Source organism: Podarcis tiliguerta (genome assembly GCF_965153285.1).
Source record: "Podarcis tiliguerta genome assembly, chromosome: 3".
Lineage (NCBI taxonomy): Eukaryota > Metazoa > Chordata > Lepidosauria > Squamata > Lacertidae > Podarcis > Podarcis tiliguerta.
In genome coordinates this window covers 107577595-107595195 of record NC_139536.1, presented here as the reverse complement: position 1 = coordinate 107595195, position 17601 = coordinate 107577595, and the positions used below count along the sequence as shown (strand labels likewise).

The following is a 17601-nucleotide window of genomic DNA, read 5'->3' as shown; positions in this document are numbered from 1 at the left end:
GGTCCATGGGGTCACGAAGAGTCGAACACGACTAAACGACTAAACAACAACAACAAGGTTGCAATCCTATACCCTGAATACAACAGGTCTTACTTCAGCATAGACATGTATGGATGGCTCTGAATGGCTCTGTATTACTCTGTATAAGCTACAAGCTGAAAAAAGCTTCTCAGAAGAGCTCCTTCAAAACATACACTCCAAAGCCAAAAAATTGAAAGATTTATAGAGCTACAATGATCTATTATCTTAGGCATGCAACATATGAAATAGCCCAATCTTGGATTGGACCCAGTTGAATCAGGAGCACTTTTCCCCTCACAATTTTGTATAATCAATCAATCAATACTGTTATCGTAACACAAGAAGAATATACATGACAAAGACAGTATGCTATCAAACTGGAAACAGTACAGCAGTACTCGTGGAGAAGACTACTTCATGTTGTTACCTTATAACCATGGGGACAGATTCCAATCTAGAAGTAATATATGCCTTTGTGATCTCAGGTGCATATGTATCCAAGAGATGGGGTTCTGATGACTTCACAAAAGGCACCGAGGCAACCATTCTCTGCCAAAGGGTTAGCAAATAATGAACGCTGTTTGGTGCAAATTCCCAATGCTACGAAGAAACAAAATGAGATTTTCATTAAAGTAGGTTTTAGCCCAATGTGAGCAATTACAAACATTGTAATCTATACTATCACCGTTATTTACTATTTCTGTTCATGCCTCAGTTAGAACCAAAGTCCCAAGATGTTATGTAAAACTGCAAAAAGATACCCCAAAGTTGATGTTCTCACGGAGTAAGGCTATTGGGACATGTAAAGCATCAGTTTTAATGAGTTCATCATCGTGCAAGGTATGCACTTTTAAAAATCCTCCTTTTTATTAAGTAGATCACAGAACAGTTCTACCATTGTCTTACCTGTAAACTAGTAATAGTGAAACTGGCTATCAGTCTAATAACTTCTGGGTAATCTTTCACAACTACTAATTCTCCCAGTTGATAATTAGTCTTCAGTCGAGCCAAAAATCGACAGAATTCATGATAGTTACCAGGATCCGATAAACCCTAAATTGCACACCAACACAGAAGATTGTAATTAGTAAAGCAATCGTCTTAATGGCAGAAATGCATGCTTTTAAAATATATACTAAATTATTTTGCACAAGGTGGGCCATTCCAGAATGATCTGCATGTCCTGAAGAGGATCCTGAAAGATTAAGAAGGGCACTGAAAGCTGTGTTACAAGTGGCATATTCAGAAAAATGAACATTATTATTATAAGAAGAAGAAAAATCAGTAGAGCTGAGGCCCATGTGTTAGGTGACCAGATACAGAGTTACAGCAGTGGAACAGCCGGCTGTCTCTTTGGAATCATTAATATAAAGTTTGTGTGCATGCAAGTGCCAACTGATGTTAAAGCTAAACGAGAATAGATTCTGCCATTCATGTTTCAACTGCTTGTTGTTGTTGTTGTTGTTGTTGTTGTTGTTGTGTCGTGTCCGACTCTTCGTGACCCCATGGACCAGAGCACGCCAGGCACTCCTGTCTTCCAATGCCTCCCAGTTTGGTCAAACTCATGCTGGTAGCTTTGAGAACACTGTCCAACCATCTCGTCCTCTGTCGTCCCCTTCTCCTTGTGCCCTCCATCTTTCTCAGCATCAGGGTCTTTTCCAGGGAGTCTTCTCTTCTCACGAGGTGGCCAATGTATTGGAGCCTCAGCTTCAGGATCTGTCCTTCCAGTGAGCACTCAGGGCTGATTTCCTTAAGAATGGATAAGTTTGATCTTCTTGCAGTCCATGGGACTCTCAAGAGTCTCCTCCAGCTACTATCACCCAAAATGCTCAAGTTTAATGTCCTTAGGAAAAAGCAATTTAGAAATATAGAGATGTAAGCAACTTGGCTATCTTTTGTTAATTGTTGCTGAGCACCAGTTGGTTGAGCAGAATGGGGACTTTCTCTCATGTCCTCAGCCAGCTCTATTAGTACCCGGATTCAGGCACACTAGGAGTACAGCGAGATCTCACAACCTGTGGCAGAAAAAGCCAAGCTTGTTGTGACTCCTTTCTGATTCTTTAGTTATTTATAGGAATTTCTATACTGCTTAACATATAAAACACCAGAGCAATAATACAACTCTCATCATGTGGAGGTCAGACATGATATTTGCAGATTCACACTTTTTTGCTTGACTGAGATGTGGCTAAAGAGAGCACCCTTGCCTGTTGCTCCTATGCTTTCATTTACCCTACTAGGTTATCATCATCTGAGGCTCTTCTTTGTGTGCTCCCCTCCAAGAGAGATCCAGACAGTGACAACATGAGAATGGGCCTTTTCTGCAGTGGTTCTCCACTTGTGAAAAGCTCTCCCCAGGGAGCCTCACCCGGCACCTTCATTACAGTATCAGTCTCAAACTTTATTTCGGTCACAGACCAGCATAAGACAAAACATGTAGACAATCTGAACACGTAAGACTTAAAACAGGTAAGGAATAAAAACTAGTAATTAAAAGGTGATTATATCATACATAGGGATGCGGGTGGCGCTGTGGGTTAAACCACAGAGCCTAGGACTTGCCGATCAGAAGGTCGGCGGTTCGAATCCCCGCGACGGGGTAAGCTCCTGTTGTTTGGTCCCTGCTCCTGCCAACCTAGCAGTTCGAAAGCACATCAAAGTGCAAGTAGATAAATAGGTACCACTCCGGCGGGAAGTTAAACGGTGTTTCCGTGTGCTGCCCTGGTTCGCCAGAAGCGGCTTAGTCATGCTGGCCACATGACCACATGTCTGCGGACAAACATTGGCTCCCTCGGCCTATAGAGCGAGATGAGCGCGCAACCCCAGAGTCGGTCACGACTGGACCTAATGGTCAGGGGTCCCTTTACCTTTACCTTATATCATACATACTTAGAAAGATAGGGACAAACAGTTAAAAGGGACTATAAGGGAAGGCGGTATTGTTTCTGTTTGTTACTATGTTCTGCGTATTTGTGTTTTTATATTGTAAGCCTCCCTGTGGGACTCAGATGAAGGGCAGTATAAGAATTAAATAAATTAAATAAATGAATATTCCACATAGTTATAAGCAGCTGTGTTTTTCAAATAAACAACAGTGTATTTTCAAACACAGTTGCTGAAACTAAACAAAACAGCAACATAACACTGCTGGAAAATATTTTTAAAGCTGCCTTTTTCTTCTAGAAAAGACAGCGCAGGTACAAAGCTACGTCTGGTGAAATAATGAACCATGCAGACAACACTTGGAGCTGATGGGCCACCATACTCATCCCAACCCTCGTGTCTCCCCCAAAAGCTAGCAACACCACAGGAGTTATTTGCTGAGTAATTGGCATGTTTCCCTCACCAATGGTTTGTATGAAGTTGCCATACAGGAAACTCTGTAACGTTTGTCACTGTTCAGCAAGCACAGAACCATTTCCTATTGCTCCTTTTTAACCCAGAAGGTAGAGGATATTTGTATGGCAGCTTATGTGCCACACGTGATGCCCCCTATTTCCCCCTTCCTTTCTCAGCTTATTAGCCCAAACAAACAGGAACATAACCGCTTCCTCCACAATTTAAATTAGCAGCAAAACATATTTTAAAAAGTGGACACCGTATACTCAGAACTGAGGAGAAAACTGACAAATGTATACCTGAGGATTTTCAAGTATTCTTTTTACTCCTTTGATCAGGTTACCAAGGTATTTGGCACGTTCTGGGTTGCTAAATAAGGATCTCCTTGTAGAAGCAAACTGAACTAAACAAGAAAGTGCCTAGAAAGAAATAAGTTTAATAATTTTATTCATTAGCATAATACAACCATTCATTTTTGGAAGCATCAAACACCTGACTGGTGTACCAGTCAAGTTTCTTCTAGCTTAGAGAAGTCTATACATTCATGTTGGGCCAACAGCTACAGTAGTCAAACACAGTCTATATTTAAAACACAGAAAGCTGCATCAGTGTTCATGCGCCATTAAAAACAATGCTAAATAAACTGATTCGAATACACGTATCTGTATGTACACCATCTCTACAACGGACACAATTCAGGTAGTTACTGGCTTCTGGTAAGATCATATCCTAACAGAACACTAGCCAGGTAACATGGTGTTGATACTGTGCCCTGTTGCAAGGGCATGTGCTGTGACACAGCTAACCAGAAGAGCCCAGTCACTTATGCTGCATTGTGACAATGTAAGAAAGTCATAGCAACTCTGGCAATACAGTGGTGCCTCGCAAGACGAAATTAATTCGTTCCGCGAGTTTTTTCGTTGTATGAGTTTTTTCGTCTTGCAAAGCACCACTGCATTTAAACACTGACAACGGCGGGGAGGGGCGGGGAGAAGCAGGACAGCTGCAGCAGCCGGTACCTCAGACTCACCCGCGCGTTGTGGCCACCGTGCGACGCGGCTGCTGGAGGGCGGCGGGGCTCAGGAGCGCGACTCCAGGGAGAGAGAGGCGCTGGCGCCAACGGCTCTCTGAGGGGAGCGCGCGAGGGGGGTGGGCAGCGGCGCGAGGCACTAACCATCAGCCGGAAGGTGGGAGGGAGCCGGAGGAGCCGTCAGCAGGAAGGTGGGAGGGAGCCGGAGGAGCGGGAAAGCGAGTGTGCGTGCGTGCAGTGACCGTCGCCATGACACGAAAGGCAGGGCCGTTTCATCTAGCGAAGCAAGCCCTTAGGAAAATCCTTCTTGCGAAGCACCTCAGAAAACGAAAAACCCTTTCGTCTTGCGAGTTTTTCGTCTTCCGAGGCATTCGTCTTCCGAGGCTTCGTCTTGCGGGGTACCACTGTACAAGGCCAAAACTCAGTGAGAAAAGGGGCACGGTGGGGGAAGCATGGAAGAGTGGCCCATTTTAGAATTCTACCCACCATTTCACAATTTGGCGATTATCCCTGGAGCAACTCCTGTATGACAGAAGTTAATATTTGAGGCTATTTATAGAGAGACATCTAAAATTATGCACTATTTGGAGGGAGAGATTTTTCTTCCTCTCTCACATACTAGAATCCAGGGTCACTGAAAGAAGCTGACGGAAACTTCAGGGCAGACACAGGGCACAGTCAACCTACTCACTTCCACAGGATGCAACAACAGCCACAGCATCAGCTTTAAAAGGGGGTTAGACCAAATTGTGGCTAATAGTCATTGTGGCTGTTTAATAACTCCAGCATCAGAAATGATAGGGTTCTGAATACAGTGGTACCTCGCAAGACAAATGCCTCGCAAGACGAAAAACTCGCAAGACGAAAGAGTTTTTCGTTTTCTGAGTTGCTTCGCAAGACGGATTTCCCTATGGGCTTGCTTTGCAAGACGAAAATGTCTTGCGCCTTTTTTTAAAAACCGCCAATGCATTCCTATGGGAAACCGTCAATACACAGTGGTGCTTCGCAAGACGAAAAAATTCACAAGATGAAAAAACTCGCAGAACGAATTAATTTCGTCTTGCGAGGCACCACTGTACTAGTTTCTGCAAAGCACATGCAGAAGAGTGAGCCGCCCCAAGATCTTCGGATGAAGGGCAATACACAAATTTAATAAACAAGCAAAGAGTGCTACTGGAACATCTAAGGACAGAGAGACCCATGGAATCGCACTGGGAAATGCAAGGCGAAAATAAACCCACACATTTAAGCAAGGCATGTGCTTTCCACACGTTTTTACTGTCTGTGGGCAAATACATAATTGATGGTGGGCTGAGCATTTGCTGTGGACTGTGGGAGAGGCTGCAGTTACTTTTATAAAGATACTGTTGATTTGCTGATGACTGATTAGCAGAAAAGTCCTATTGCTTCCAATTGCAATTGTGTGTGCTCCCCCTCTTCTAAACTGTACCGCAAAGACCCTCTTGGAGCATATAAACAGGAGTGAAATCTAAGGCGATACAAGGGGCAATTCTGGTATGACATATTCATTAAACATGTACTAGTGTCCGAACAGCTTTTCAGAAATCACTTTCTTTTACTATTGGAAAAACATACTTACTAACTGAGACAGCACTGATGGGAGGGAATGATACAGATCAAAAAAGAGATCCAAGGTTTCTGGCTCCAGGAAGACTGAGAAGGGAAAGGTAAAATTATGAAATGGACAAATCCCTGCATTGGAAAGAAAATAACTTTCACAAGTTCCACTCTTCTTTTTAAAAATGTTAACAAATATAACAGTTTAGCATTTGGTCTACAATGGCAAAAAGAAAAAGAAAAAAGCAGACCATATAAATCATAGCCCAAACTGTTGGGACTCCTGCAGAAAATGAAATCTGCTAAGGTAAGCCCACAATTCATGTGCGTTTAACTTGTGCACATTCAGCTTTATGTCACAAAATAAAAATAAAAAAGAGGGCAGAAAGGAGGCAGGATTACAGGGGAAATGATGTTGACAATCCCACCCACTATTGAACCCAATGGGTTTTGACTACACGTGGTTTTGGGTTTTGGCGTGATCCCTGGAATGTAACCTCCGTGTAAGTTGCGGGCTTACTGCACAACCCAGTTTTCTTTTTTCTAAATGCTCTCTACTTCAAGAGTACAATCCAAATTATACTAGTGCTATGTCAAATATTCACCAGTACACATTTTTACATAAAATGGGTGTCTGGGGTGGTGATGTTTTCCAAGCCCCCTCCCAATATTTTATACTTGTTCACCGATAAAGTTAACCACTGTCAAGTGATGCTCCAATCCATGTTCTGTCCTCTTTAACTGCCTCACCTTGCTGCTGAACTGAGATCCCAGGCAACTGGGGACAATGTGTGGCCATGTTTACATCACAATGCCGTGGAGCCAATCAAAATACAGCTGCATGAGAATGTCACAAAGCCAATTAAAGCTAGGGCAAGAAACAATGTGCAGGAAGCTGTGCTGCAACACACTTTCACCTGTTTACATACTCTCCTTTGTGTGTCCCCCCCCCCAAAAAAAAAACCCCACAAAACCACCACAGAGGAAAGGGGAATAAAAAGGATGTGAACCTGCCACTGCTTAAGATCAGCACTAAATTCTACTCTTGCTATTTCAGTATTCCTTCTTTTGACTCAGGCTCTCCTTGTGACTGTCAAGCACAGGAGAAGCAGGACAATACGGCTTGGCTCCTGAACGTTGCAAACCCTGAAGTAAGTGTTCCAGTTTGCAAATGCTTTTCGCAAGCCGAACGTCTGACGCGGCTTCCGCTTGAGTGCAGGAAGCTCCTGCAGCCAATCAGAAGCCGCGCCTTGGTTTTCGAAAGGTTTCGGGAGTCGAATGGACTCCCGAAACGGATTAAGTTCGAGAACCAAGGTACCACTGTAAACCAAACCATATCCCTGTTCCCCGTTTCATTGGTTGTCACAGTTACATTTAGGAAAGAGTATACATAAAGTTATTGTTCACAGCCTATGTCAGGTTTTAGCGTTTCCCTCAAAACCAACAGTTTTTGTTTCATGACCCAAATAGCTTTCTATCAACACAATGAAACAGTACAATTTGCCATTTTAACATTATGTATGATTACTGGTTTTTAGTAATGTTCCACAAAATGCACAAATATTACAGGTATAAAGATCTTTGCTTTGAAAAGTTCCTTTTAAACTAAAAGCTCTTTTCAAACAGTAGGGAAGGGAAAACATTCAAGGAACAAACTTTAGCAATATATACACAAAATGAGAACAGGTATCTCAGTCTTTACTACTGCCCCTCCAAAGTGAAAGGCTGACATTTTTTAAAAGCTGTTCAGCACAAAGCACAGCAGCTGGAAGGTAGGGAGACCCACAGAATATAGCTTGCAAATACTTCTTAAGTACATTATCTAACCGAAGCTTTCTAATGGACCAATGAAGCAACCACTGCAGCAACAATGTACCCTATTTAAAAGCTTCCAGAGTAGGCAAAATGGATGTACTAGAGAGAAAAGAAAGATTGCACTCTGCAGACTACTGTTGCTGTATACACGTTGCCCATTTTAACTTTCATTAACTTCTCTTCCGCTAAAGAATTATTAACTTAAAGCAGTTTTCAGCACTAAGGACGGGTTCAATGAAACAAGCTATTTAGATAGGGAAGGACTGGGAACAATATCACTGTTAGTTGGGCATGGATTCACCTGCACTTTTTCAAGAGAATATTTGCAAAATAGCAATTATAGAAGAACAGCTAGATGGACAATGGGAGGGAAGGGTATTAAGGGGAATATTCAGGAGGAAGAATAAGAAAAGGTGAAGGAAAAAGGAATGAGGGGATTTTTGTGACGGGTGCCCCTTGGCACTTCCTCAAAATTCCAAATGTGCCCACTGACCAAAAATGGTTGGTGATCCCTGTTTTTAGGGTGTATTATAGTCCTAGTATCATGAAACTCCATAGTACATCATTGTGCCCCTGTATTATTAATACTAACAATTCAGAGGCTAGCAGGGGGAAAGAAACAAAATTAGTACAAGATTATTTCATTGGATACCAACCACCCTGAAGCATCACGTATGACAAATATAACCCATGGTCCCTTACATTAGGGACGCGGGTGGCGCTGTGGGTTAAAGCCTCAGTGCCTAGGGCTTGCTGATCGAAAGGTTGGCGGTTCGAATCCCCGCAGCGGAGTGCGCTCCCGCTGTTCGGTCCCAGCGCCTGCCAACCTAGCAGTTCGAAAGCACCCCTGGGTGCAAGTAGATAAATAGGGACCGCTTACTAGCAGGAAGGTAAACGGTGTTTCCGTGTGCGACTCTGGCTCGCCAGAGCAGCGATGTCACGCTGGCCACGTGACCCAGAAGTGTCTTCGGACAGCGCTGGCCCTTGGCCTCTTTGAGTGAGATGGGCGCACAACCCTAGAGTCTGTCAAGACTGGCCCGTACGGGCAGGGGTACCTTTACCTTTACTATTTCTTTGGATACCAACCACCCTGAAGCATCACGTATGACAAATATAACCCATGACCCCTTACATTACATACTGACTGCGTGGCTCACACTTCACATGCAAAGAGTTCAATTCTGCCCAGGACTACTGTCCAAGTTCAGGGAATTAAGGTGTGGGACTGCAAATGGTTGTGAGCTGTGAAATATGGGAAGTTTTGTCGTGTCAGTTCCTCTCCCAACCCATAGAATTATTTTTTTGCAACCAATATCATGATCAAAAATACCTCCATAAGATACAATGCCTTTAGATGCAAAACAGATATTCAACTTCAAATGTGTATAGTCATGGGCACCACATAAAATGTTAGGTTATCACCACTAATTAATTCTCTTACTTGATCTCCAGTTTGTTGGGATCTGTACAGTGCACAGATCATCTGCAGATTCATCTGCTGAACTGCCAATGAAGTCATAGTTAAGACAATTGAGGACAAGTTTCAAAAGGTGCATTGCTAGATTTTGTTGTTGCTGATCCTGAAGATTTAATGGTTTTGCCAACATCTAAATCCAGACCAAAAAAAAGAAAAAAGAAGTGTGTGTCAGTAACTGGCCACATTCACATATCATAGTCGACCTCGCAGACAGAAGCTTCTTCCTTCCTCACCTATTGAGAGCAACAAAGCATGATCCCTCTCCTAGCAATTATGTCCAAACAAGGGGCTGTGGGGTTTTTTTGGGGGGCTCAAAGAAATCACCATCAGGTCACACCATAAAGATGAGAAGAGCCTTGCTGGATCAGATCAAAGGTCCATCATGTCCAGCATCCAAAAACCTACAGAAAGCCCACAGGTGGGATATGAATGTAGCAACAACCTCCCCATTTGTGAACCTCCTTGGGATCTATGAATGAAGGGCAGTATGCAAGTTTAATAAATAAAAACAAATTAATAAATTCGTGCTTCCTAGCAACTGTTATTCAGAGGCACAGAACATAGCAATCATGGCTAGTTACCATGTATATCCTTATCCTCCATAAATTTGTCTAATCTGCTTTTAAAATAACTAAAGATGGTGGTCATCTTATGGAAAGGAATGCTGCAGTTTAAGTATGCACTGTGCAAAGCAAAAAATGAACTATGATCGCCAGCATAATTTATCATTGCAAGCCAATGATCCTGGTTTGCTGCTCTCACTGTGGGAAGCGCTACATGGGAGCTATCTGAACATTCACGGTAAAATATGAACTATGGGCTGGATTTAACTAAATAGGCACACTCGTGGAAGCCAGTGGACTCAGTTCTGCTGTTGCAATGAGACTTCCCCTCCTGCCTCCCCCAATGGGCTCTGGGGGATCTGGAAAATTCCCAGAACGGTATGTGGGGTGAATCATTCTGTCTGGCAAGCGATAACCATTCTGAGACCCCCTGGTATAGGGCAGTATATAAATTCAATTATTATTATTATTATTATTATTATTAATAATAATAACAACAACAAGAAGAAGAAGCAAAAATCGCTTCTCTTGGATTATTCAAAAAATAAAGTAGCAATATAAACCACCATCATGCTTCAGAAATTTAAGTGGAGACAACATAGAGATGGACCTGATGGGGGCAAGCAGGGAGAGAAATAAACGATCCGCTGTCCCTCTGTTCTGTACCCATCCATCCATCACCAAGCTTCTCACGGATCTGCACTGAAATAAGCCTATTCATGTGTTTAAAGTACGCCACGTTCAGTGGCTAGTTTAACTTTTCACCACAAATGTCTGCCAGTACCAATCAGCTGTACCTCTCTCTCAATTACACTAGAGCAAAGAGTATTATGTGTTAAAAACCCAGCATATGTGAGCTTTACTGGCAAGAGTTCTGTTTCAGGCTGAATTCATAAGCCAGTTAGACTTACAGTGGTACCTCGCAAGACGAATGCCTCGCAAGACGAAAAACTCGCAAGACGAAAGAGTTTTTTCTTTTTTGAGTTGCTTCGCAAGACGAATTTCCCTATGGGCTTGCTTCGCAAGACGAAAACGTCTTGCGCCTTTTTCTTAAAACCATCAATGCATTCTTATGGGAAACCGGCAATGCATTTCCTATGGGAAACCGTGCTTCGCAAGACGAAAAATTCACAAGACGAAAAAACTCGCAGAACGAATTAATTTCGTCTTGCGAGGCACCACTGTATCATAGACAGGTACAGATGTATATTCTGCATCTGATTCCAATCGTGAATTCATCTCTAGTCTACTATGTTCTATTCTGTTGTTGTTCAACAGCAAACAATGTTCTGGTGGCATACTAATTTTGCTCAAAAACAAATGCAATTATTAGCCACTCGGGTAAAGCTGGGATGGCTCAGTCGGTAGAGCATTAGACTCTTAATCTCAGGGTAGTGAGTTTGAGACCCATGGTGGGCAAAATATTTCTGCATTGCTGAAATTCTATCTTTATAATACAGCTTGTGTTTAGGCCTACCTCTTTCAACAGCGAGCATGCCAGCATCAAAATGTCTTTTAAAGTAGTATCACGAAATGAGGTAGCTATTTTACGATGCTTTGATGAAGGTCTAGAATAATCAACCTTAAAATAAAAATTAAAAAACACTTCAGAATCAGTGTCTCTTCATTTTGACTTGATAAAACATATTACTTGTATGTGAGCTACAAGAAAATTATTACGCAACAGGAGGTCTACATCCTATTATTTAATTCATATGATCCTCCTTACCCACATGTTCTTAGTTTTGTTTCCCTCTATTTGTGTTAAGCCTAATTTGAAACAGATATACAAGTTTGACTTCTGTCTGGAACTCAATCTCCATGCAAAATACAAGTGGGTCTGAAATTACTGTGGGGCATGTGCTCTAAAATGAACAGGAAGTTCAAGTGGAGAAAGTCATTCAGAAAAATAGTCCTCCAGACATACAGAATCAGTACCATAACTATACATATCTAATACCAGGACACTTAGTTTAGAATATTCAGTCATTATGGTGGACAGTTCCTTCATAAGTGCAGCCAAGCTACTTTGCAAAGCCAGCAGTGACACCTCAATGCAAACCTGTATGTTAGGGTCAAGTCCCACTGATTCAATTGAATTTGCAAAAGATCATATTGATATGAAACCAGAAGAGATGGAACAAAGTATAAAGGACAATGATCCCATGTAGGATAAGGATTAAGCAGAACTCCTAAAAATTCTTAGGATGCATTCACAAGACTTAAATCACTTACTAAATTTCTGCATCTCTATAATTGCATCACACCAACCCATATTGTGCAAGTTGAACTGCTAAAAAAATTCACATTGCTAAGTGTAACTCCCTCACCATTTTAGTGGAGACGTCATCACACACACGAGAAACATCCATATACTAGGCTTCTCTATAGCAAAAATTACAATCAGCAACAGGTGGTACATATCTGTTAAGAATGTACATCTACCAGGTCAATTTGCGTAGCACAACTTTTTCTGATGACCATTATCAAACCTAAAATTGGCCACGCTAAACACCACATGCAAGGTTCAACGGGAGAAGAAAATGCCACTTTAAAGTATCGCCTTGGATTATACTTCAAAGCAAAGGCAAGCTAATGCAAATAATGACAATCAAGAACCCTGCTCTCCTTCCCTTCAATCTTCTCTTTGGTTTCCTCCAAAACGATAAAGACTAATAGTCTTTGCAGCCCTTAGTGGGATGTGGATAGGATTATTAAAAGCTGAAGAACAAGTGAGAGAACATTTCTGCATCTTTCCTCTCTTAACCTATTTCCTATATGCAGGGTGCATTTGCCTGCACTTCTGTGTTGCACGGTTGAGGAAAAGTGTGATTACTTGACGTGGCTGGGGGGTGGCATGTGGTTTCTTTGTCCTTTTTCAGAGTATTATAACTGATTCTAGCAACTGTTGGATGGGCCACATTCCCTGCAACCCATTTCTCTGCTTCATTCCATTAAAAACCTTTCTTAGGCAATTTTTTTTTACTTTTTACAATGTACAGCAGCTTCCCAATTTTCAGCCCCATAAGACACTCTGACCATTCTCTTGACAGCGTAAAAGAATTTCGAGAGGAAAGAAGTGCACTTACAAAATTCATTTCCTGAGTCAGTTCTGAAAGAATCATTACTCCTATTATGCAGTGGTCCACAGTCCCCTACAGCATATAGGGAAAAAAGTGTTAATGTTCCAAAATGAATGTTTTAGGTGGCTTTTAATCTCAGGTAGGTATTCAGCACCGTGCTTTCCTGATCATTCTGTCAGCTGAAGCATTTCTCCCAACCCTGCAGAGAAGATTTGCGGGAAGCAACAGGGTACATGGTGGGGAGGAGAAGAGGAAGACCACTGAGCTAGCAAGAGCCCTTACACTAGCTTCTGCTAGAGCAAGGTTTCCCAAACCTGGGTCTCCAGCTGCTTCTGGACTACAACTCCCATCATCCCTAGCAAGCAAGCATCAGTGATGGTGGGAATTATAGTCTGAAAACAGCTGGAGACCCAAGTTTGGGAAACACTGAGTTTAGACGAATCTGGCCATTTTTATCCATATTATCATAACAAATATGATGGCCAGCACAAACGTCATCAAGGAGGTAGGGCTTTCCCCATACATTCTCGCGGCCCCTTCAGAATTCAGTACCCACAAGTACTAACACCTGAATGCCTATATCAGGGAGGAGGGAGTTTCTCTGCTATCAGAAGCACATGAGGTTGCCTTATATTAGTTCAGACTATTAGTCTTGCTAACCCAGTTAAGTGCCATCTACTCAATTGGCCTTGGCTCCTCAATGTCTTAGGCAATCAGAACAAACCATTCCACAGCCCTACACAGCCAAACTCCAGGAATGGCTGGCAAACTTACTGCTATACTAGGCAATACTTGTCCCAAGACTTAATATAGTATTTATAATACTATACTTGTGCCCAAGACTTAATATTTATTGCTGATCAACATCTCTATTTTAAATGGTAAGTTCAGCCGGGAATTAGAAATATGGTTTCATTTTGTCTCCCAAAGGAAAATAATTCAGTGAAGGAAGTCTCCCAAGAAGCAAAGTTTTGAGTTTGAATCTCTATTATTAATGAATTAACTACAGCAGATTCACACTTCAAACATTTTAATAATAAATGTAAAATCAAATTACATTAATAAAAATAACTGCAAAACAGCCGCAGTATTCTTCCCATATTTGTTGTTAATGAACACAAGGCCATTTTTATCACACTTTCCTAATGATTTTAAAGTGCATTAACTGTAACATATTACCAGCTTTCCCCCCTCATGCAAAAATAGAAAGAGAATATAATGACATTTAACAGCAGATGGTTTCACATTTGTGAAACCAGGATCAGTTTAAATCTCATTTAGCCATTAACATATTGGGTAGCCTAAGACAAACAACTCTTACAGTCAGTCCTTTTCCCATATCCGGATAATACTACTCCCTCATACCATACTCTGGGAAGGATTACTCAGATAAAAGTATATCAAACACTTTTTGAGCACCAATAAATCTATGTCTCACAATCGCTTTGCTAAATAATTCCGTATCTCCTTCACCACTCCCACTCAGTGCCAGAGATTTTATCTGACAAAAGGAGTTGTGGTTGGCGAGCATCAAAGATTTACCAGGAGGGAAAACACTCAATCCACCACTTTGGTTTGAATATGCAGTTTGCAGCTACTATTTACTTTCAAATGAATTTGTAAAAATTCCATGACAACTCTACTTCCACCTAGCCTAGGTAGCAAAAACTACCTAATCTAAGCTTTGATGATAAAAATACATTTCTCATTCCAAGTTAAGGGAACTCATTTCCCCACACAGAAAAATAACCCCATTGGAAACTGCCTTCCTCTTTTAACTCCCCTTGCCTTACATAATTTGAAACAAATGAAGTGCCTTTTCTTTTTTAATTTTTAAAACTATTGAACTGAACAGGTGAGAAGACAGGAGCATGACAGCAACCATCTTGGCCATGAGAATCACAAGAAGAGAATCAACACACAGTCCTGGGTATAAATTATCAATTATTTCTCAAGGTAAGCCCCACCCCAAGTAGGGAAAACCTTAAATAGGCATTTCCAGGACTTGGGCATTACCTTAACTCTTGTTATTTCTTGAAGGTTTGCGTTTATAGCAGGGGTGGCCCTCCAGATGTTGTTGGACTCCAACTCCCATCACCCCCAGCCAGCATGGCCAAAGGTCAGGAATGATGGGAGCTGGAGTCGAACAACACAAAACAGAATATTTTATATGAAAAAATAAATGGATCCCCTCTTATCTACTTGGGTTAGCATAGCTTCCCAAATCTGGTTGGGGCTTCACATGCATGTGGATTTCCTGTACAGTGGTACCTCGCAAGACGAATGCCTCGGAAGACGAAAAACTCGCAAGACGAAAGAGTTTTTCATTTTCTGAGCTGCTTCGAAAGACGGATTTCCCTATGGGCTTGCTTCGCAAGACGAAACGTCTTGCGCCTTTTTTTTAAAACCGCCAATGCATTCCTATGGGAAACCGTCAATACGCAGTGGTGCTTCGCAAGATGAAAAAACTCGTAGAACGAAAAACTCGCAGAACGAATTAATTTCATCTTGCGAGGCACCATTGTATATACAAAAGCCTTCTCATTCATCAGAGTCTCTACATATGCTGCCCCTACTATTAACAGGCAAAGGAAACTTTGGTGCAAATGACACATCATTGTTTTTATTCAGCACTAGAAGCTAGCTCCACTCAGCAGCAACCCCTGGCACTGCTGGACCGACATGGAGGAAAGTACCAGTACAGAGCAGAAATTATTGAAAGGAGATGCAACCAATTGTTTTTAGCATCACCTCCCCGGCAGCCCCATACATCTCCTTAGTGCCAATGCAACATGACACTAGCAAGAGCTCTATTTCAATGCTACATTTTTACATCCATTTTTCATCCAGTTGCATCATTTTCTACAGCACAGTTCTCACGACAAAGTCATAAATAGTCTCCGCCTTAAGTCGGCTCTTCTTTTATATTTCAGGCAGTTCTTAATCGTACAATTTGCAGCTGACTGAACTACTTTCTCCATTCTGTGTCTCCTCCTTAGGATCATATGGCATTTAAAATACGCGACTACTATATTTAATACAGAAATGTTTTTAACAAGCAGTCATGTTCACTTTCTCTTACCTGCAAAAACTTTTTAACATCAGCAATAATGTCTCTAAAGATGAGCTGGTCTTTCTGAACATCAAACCAACCCAACTTTGTGATCTTAGCAATTACTTGAACAAGAGCTTGGATCACAAAAAGGGCCAGTTTTGGTCGAGATGCAACATAGTTTAATATGTAGTTTCCTGTACCGAAATACCAAAAATTAAATCAAAATTATTTTATGTTCAATACATCAAGTTGCTCTAAGTTATGTTGTTACTGTGAAATACACGGATTGAGTCTCCAGAAGACCAGATCTTGAAAACTGTATAGTAATATTCCTAATTAAATGCTTCAAAGGCAAGTGCGGGTATTCTAGTGCTATTATTAAAGTACAATTACTCAAGAAATAGTATTTTTGAGAAGGCCGAACATGTCAGCTGAATGTACAAGAAAAATGTCCAGTGCTGTTCATAAGCATAGTGCTTCCATGCCAAAACCAAAGCTCAGGGATAACCAAAACAGTGCCTGATTGTCTCTGTGGGGATTACAGATTCCATCACCCCAAATTACTGGCCATACTGGACAGGGCCAATGGGTGTTACAGAACAAGCACACTGGCTACTTCTGCTATAACTCAACAAAACTACCAAGGTTATGGGAACAGCTTACCAGAGTCACTTTTAGTTCTCTAAAGATTCCACAACTGTTTGGTGTTTCCTGGCAGACAAGACCCTGCAGGAAACTTGTGTATGCTATACCTTGTGAGCTTCCAGTTGCCAACTGGAATCAATCACCATGTGCCCTATTATTTTGGTTAGTTTGGTTTGATTGTGCTATGTCAGGGTGTTATTTTGCTTTTTAATTTCTTAGAAGGCTTATTTCATTACAACATTCTATAAATAAATCTTTTCTTCCCCCTTTACAAGTATTCACTTCCCCCCATTTATTCTAAAGCCTCTTGCCTATCAATGAGCCCTAAACAGCTTGGTGCCAGGTTTACTTGGAGATATTATTTCAGAATCTGTGAAGATGAGAGTCTGAAAAGTCTCTGTATTAAACAAGAAATTAGCCGAGCAACCATATCAGCTCCAGATGTTCTGTTTATTTTAATCAGCTCTCTACCATCACTGATTCCGGGACACGGGTGGCGCTGTGGGTTAAACCACAGAGCCTAAGACTTGCCGATCAGAAGGTCGGCGGTTCGAATCCCAGCAACGGGGTGAGCTCCCATTGCTCGGTCCCTGCTCCTGCCAACCTAGCAGTTCAAAAGCACGTCCAAGTGCAAGTAGATAAATAGGTACCGCTCCGGCGGGAAGGTAAACAGCGTTTCCGTGTGCTGCTCTGGTTCGCCAGAAGCGGCTTAGTCATGCTGGCCACATGACCCGGAAGCTGTACGCAGACTCCCTCGGCCAATAAAGCAAGATGAGCGCCACAACCCGAGTCGGTCACGGCTGGACCTAATGGTCAGGGGTCCTTTTACCTTTACCATCATTGATATAAGTAGGCAACATGCTCATGACAGCATGGCTCAGAATAAAGATCCAAATATGGTTTGTCTCCCTTAAATGTTAAGTCCCTGGACTAGAACTATAGGCAAGTACTATTAGCCAAACTCTTTATTACTGAAGCCTAAAGAGCTAAGCAAA

The 17601-nt window shown here is 41.8% G+C and overlaps 1 protein-coding gene and 2 long non-coding RNA genes across 6 annotated transcripts in view; 2 read left to right on the top strand and 1 right to left on the bottom strand.

The window, feature by feature from the left end:
• Positions 1–17601, top strand: part of LOC310673564 — a 349698-nt gene that overhangs the window by 278268 nt on the left and 53829 nt on the right. The window lies entirely within an intron of this gene.
• Positions 1–17601, bottom strand: part of RANBP17 (RAN binding protein 17) — a 200268-nt gene that overhangs the window by 175100 nt on the left and 7567 nt on the right. For 2 of the 4 annotated variants that reach the window (XM_083431935.1, XM_083431936.1), the window contains exons 4-11: positions 15989–16155; positions 12913–12978; positions 11301–11405; positions 9225–9390; positions 5991–6064; positions 3660–3779; positions 928–1074; positions 449–621 (exon numbers count right to left, since the gene is read on the bottom strand). In XM_083431935.1, coding sequence (XP_083288061.1) covers positions 449–621; positions 928–1074; positions 3660–3779; positions 5991–6064; positions 9225–9390; positions 11301–11405; positions 12913–12978; positions 15989–16155 — 1018 coding nt within the window. Of the gene's footprint in view, positions 1–448; positions 622–927; positions 1075–3659; positions 3780–5990; positions 6065–9224; positions 9391–11300; positions 11406–12912; positions 12979–15988; positions 16162–17601 lie in introns of all 4 variants that reach the window. The other 2 variants (XM_083431933.1, XM_083431934.1) reach the window with 1 other exon arrangement.
• LOC310673583 lies at positions 553–1463 on the top strand. The gene is made up of 2 exons (XR_014509137.1): positions 553–653; positions 1176–1463. It is a non-coding gene; the product is annotated as an uncharacterized lncRNA (long non-coding RNA).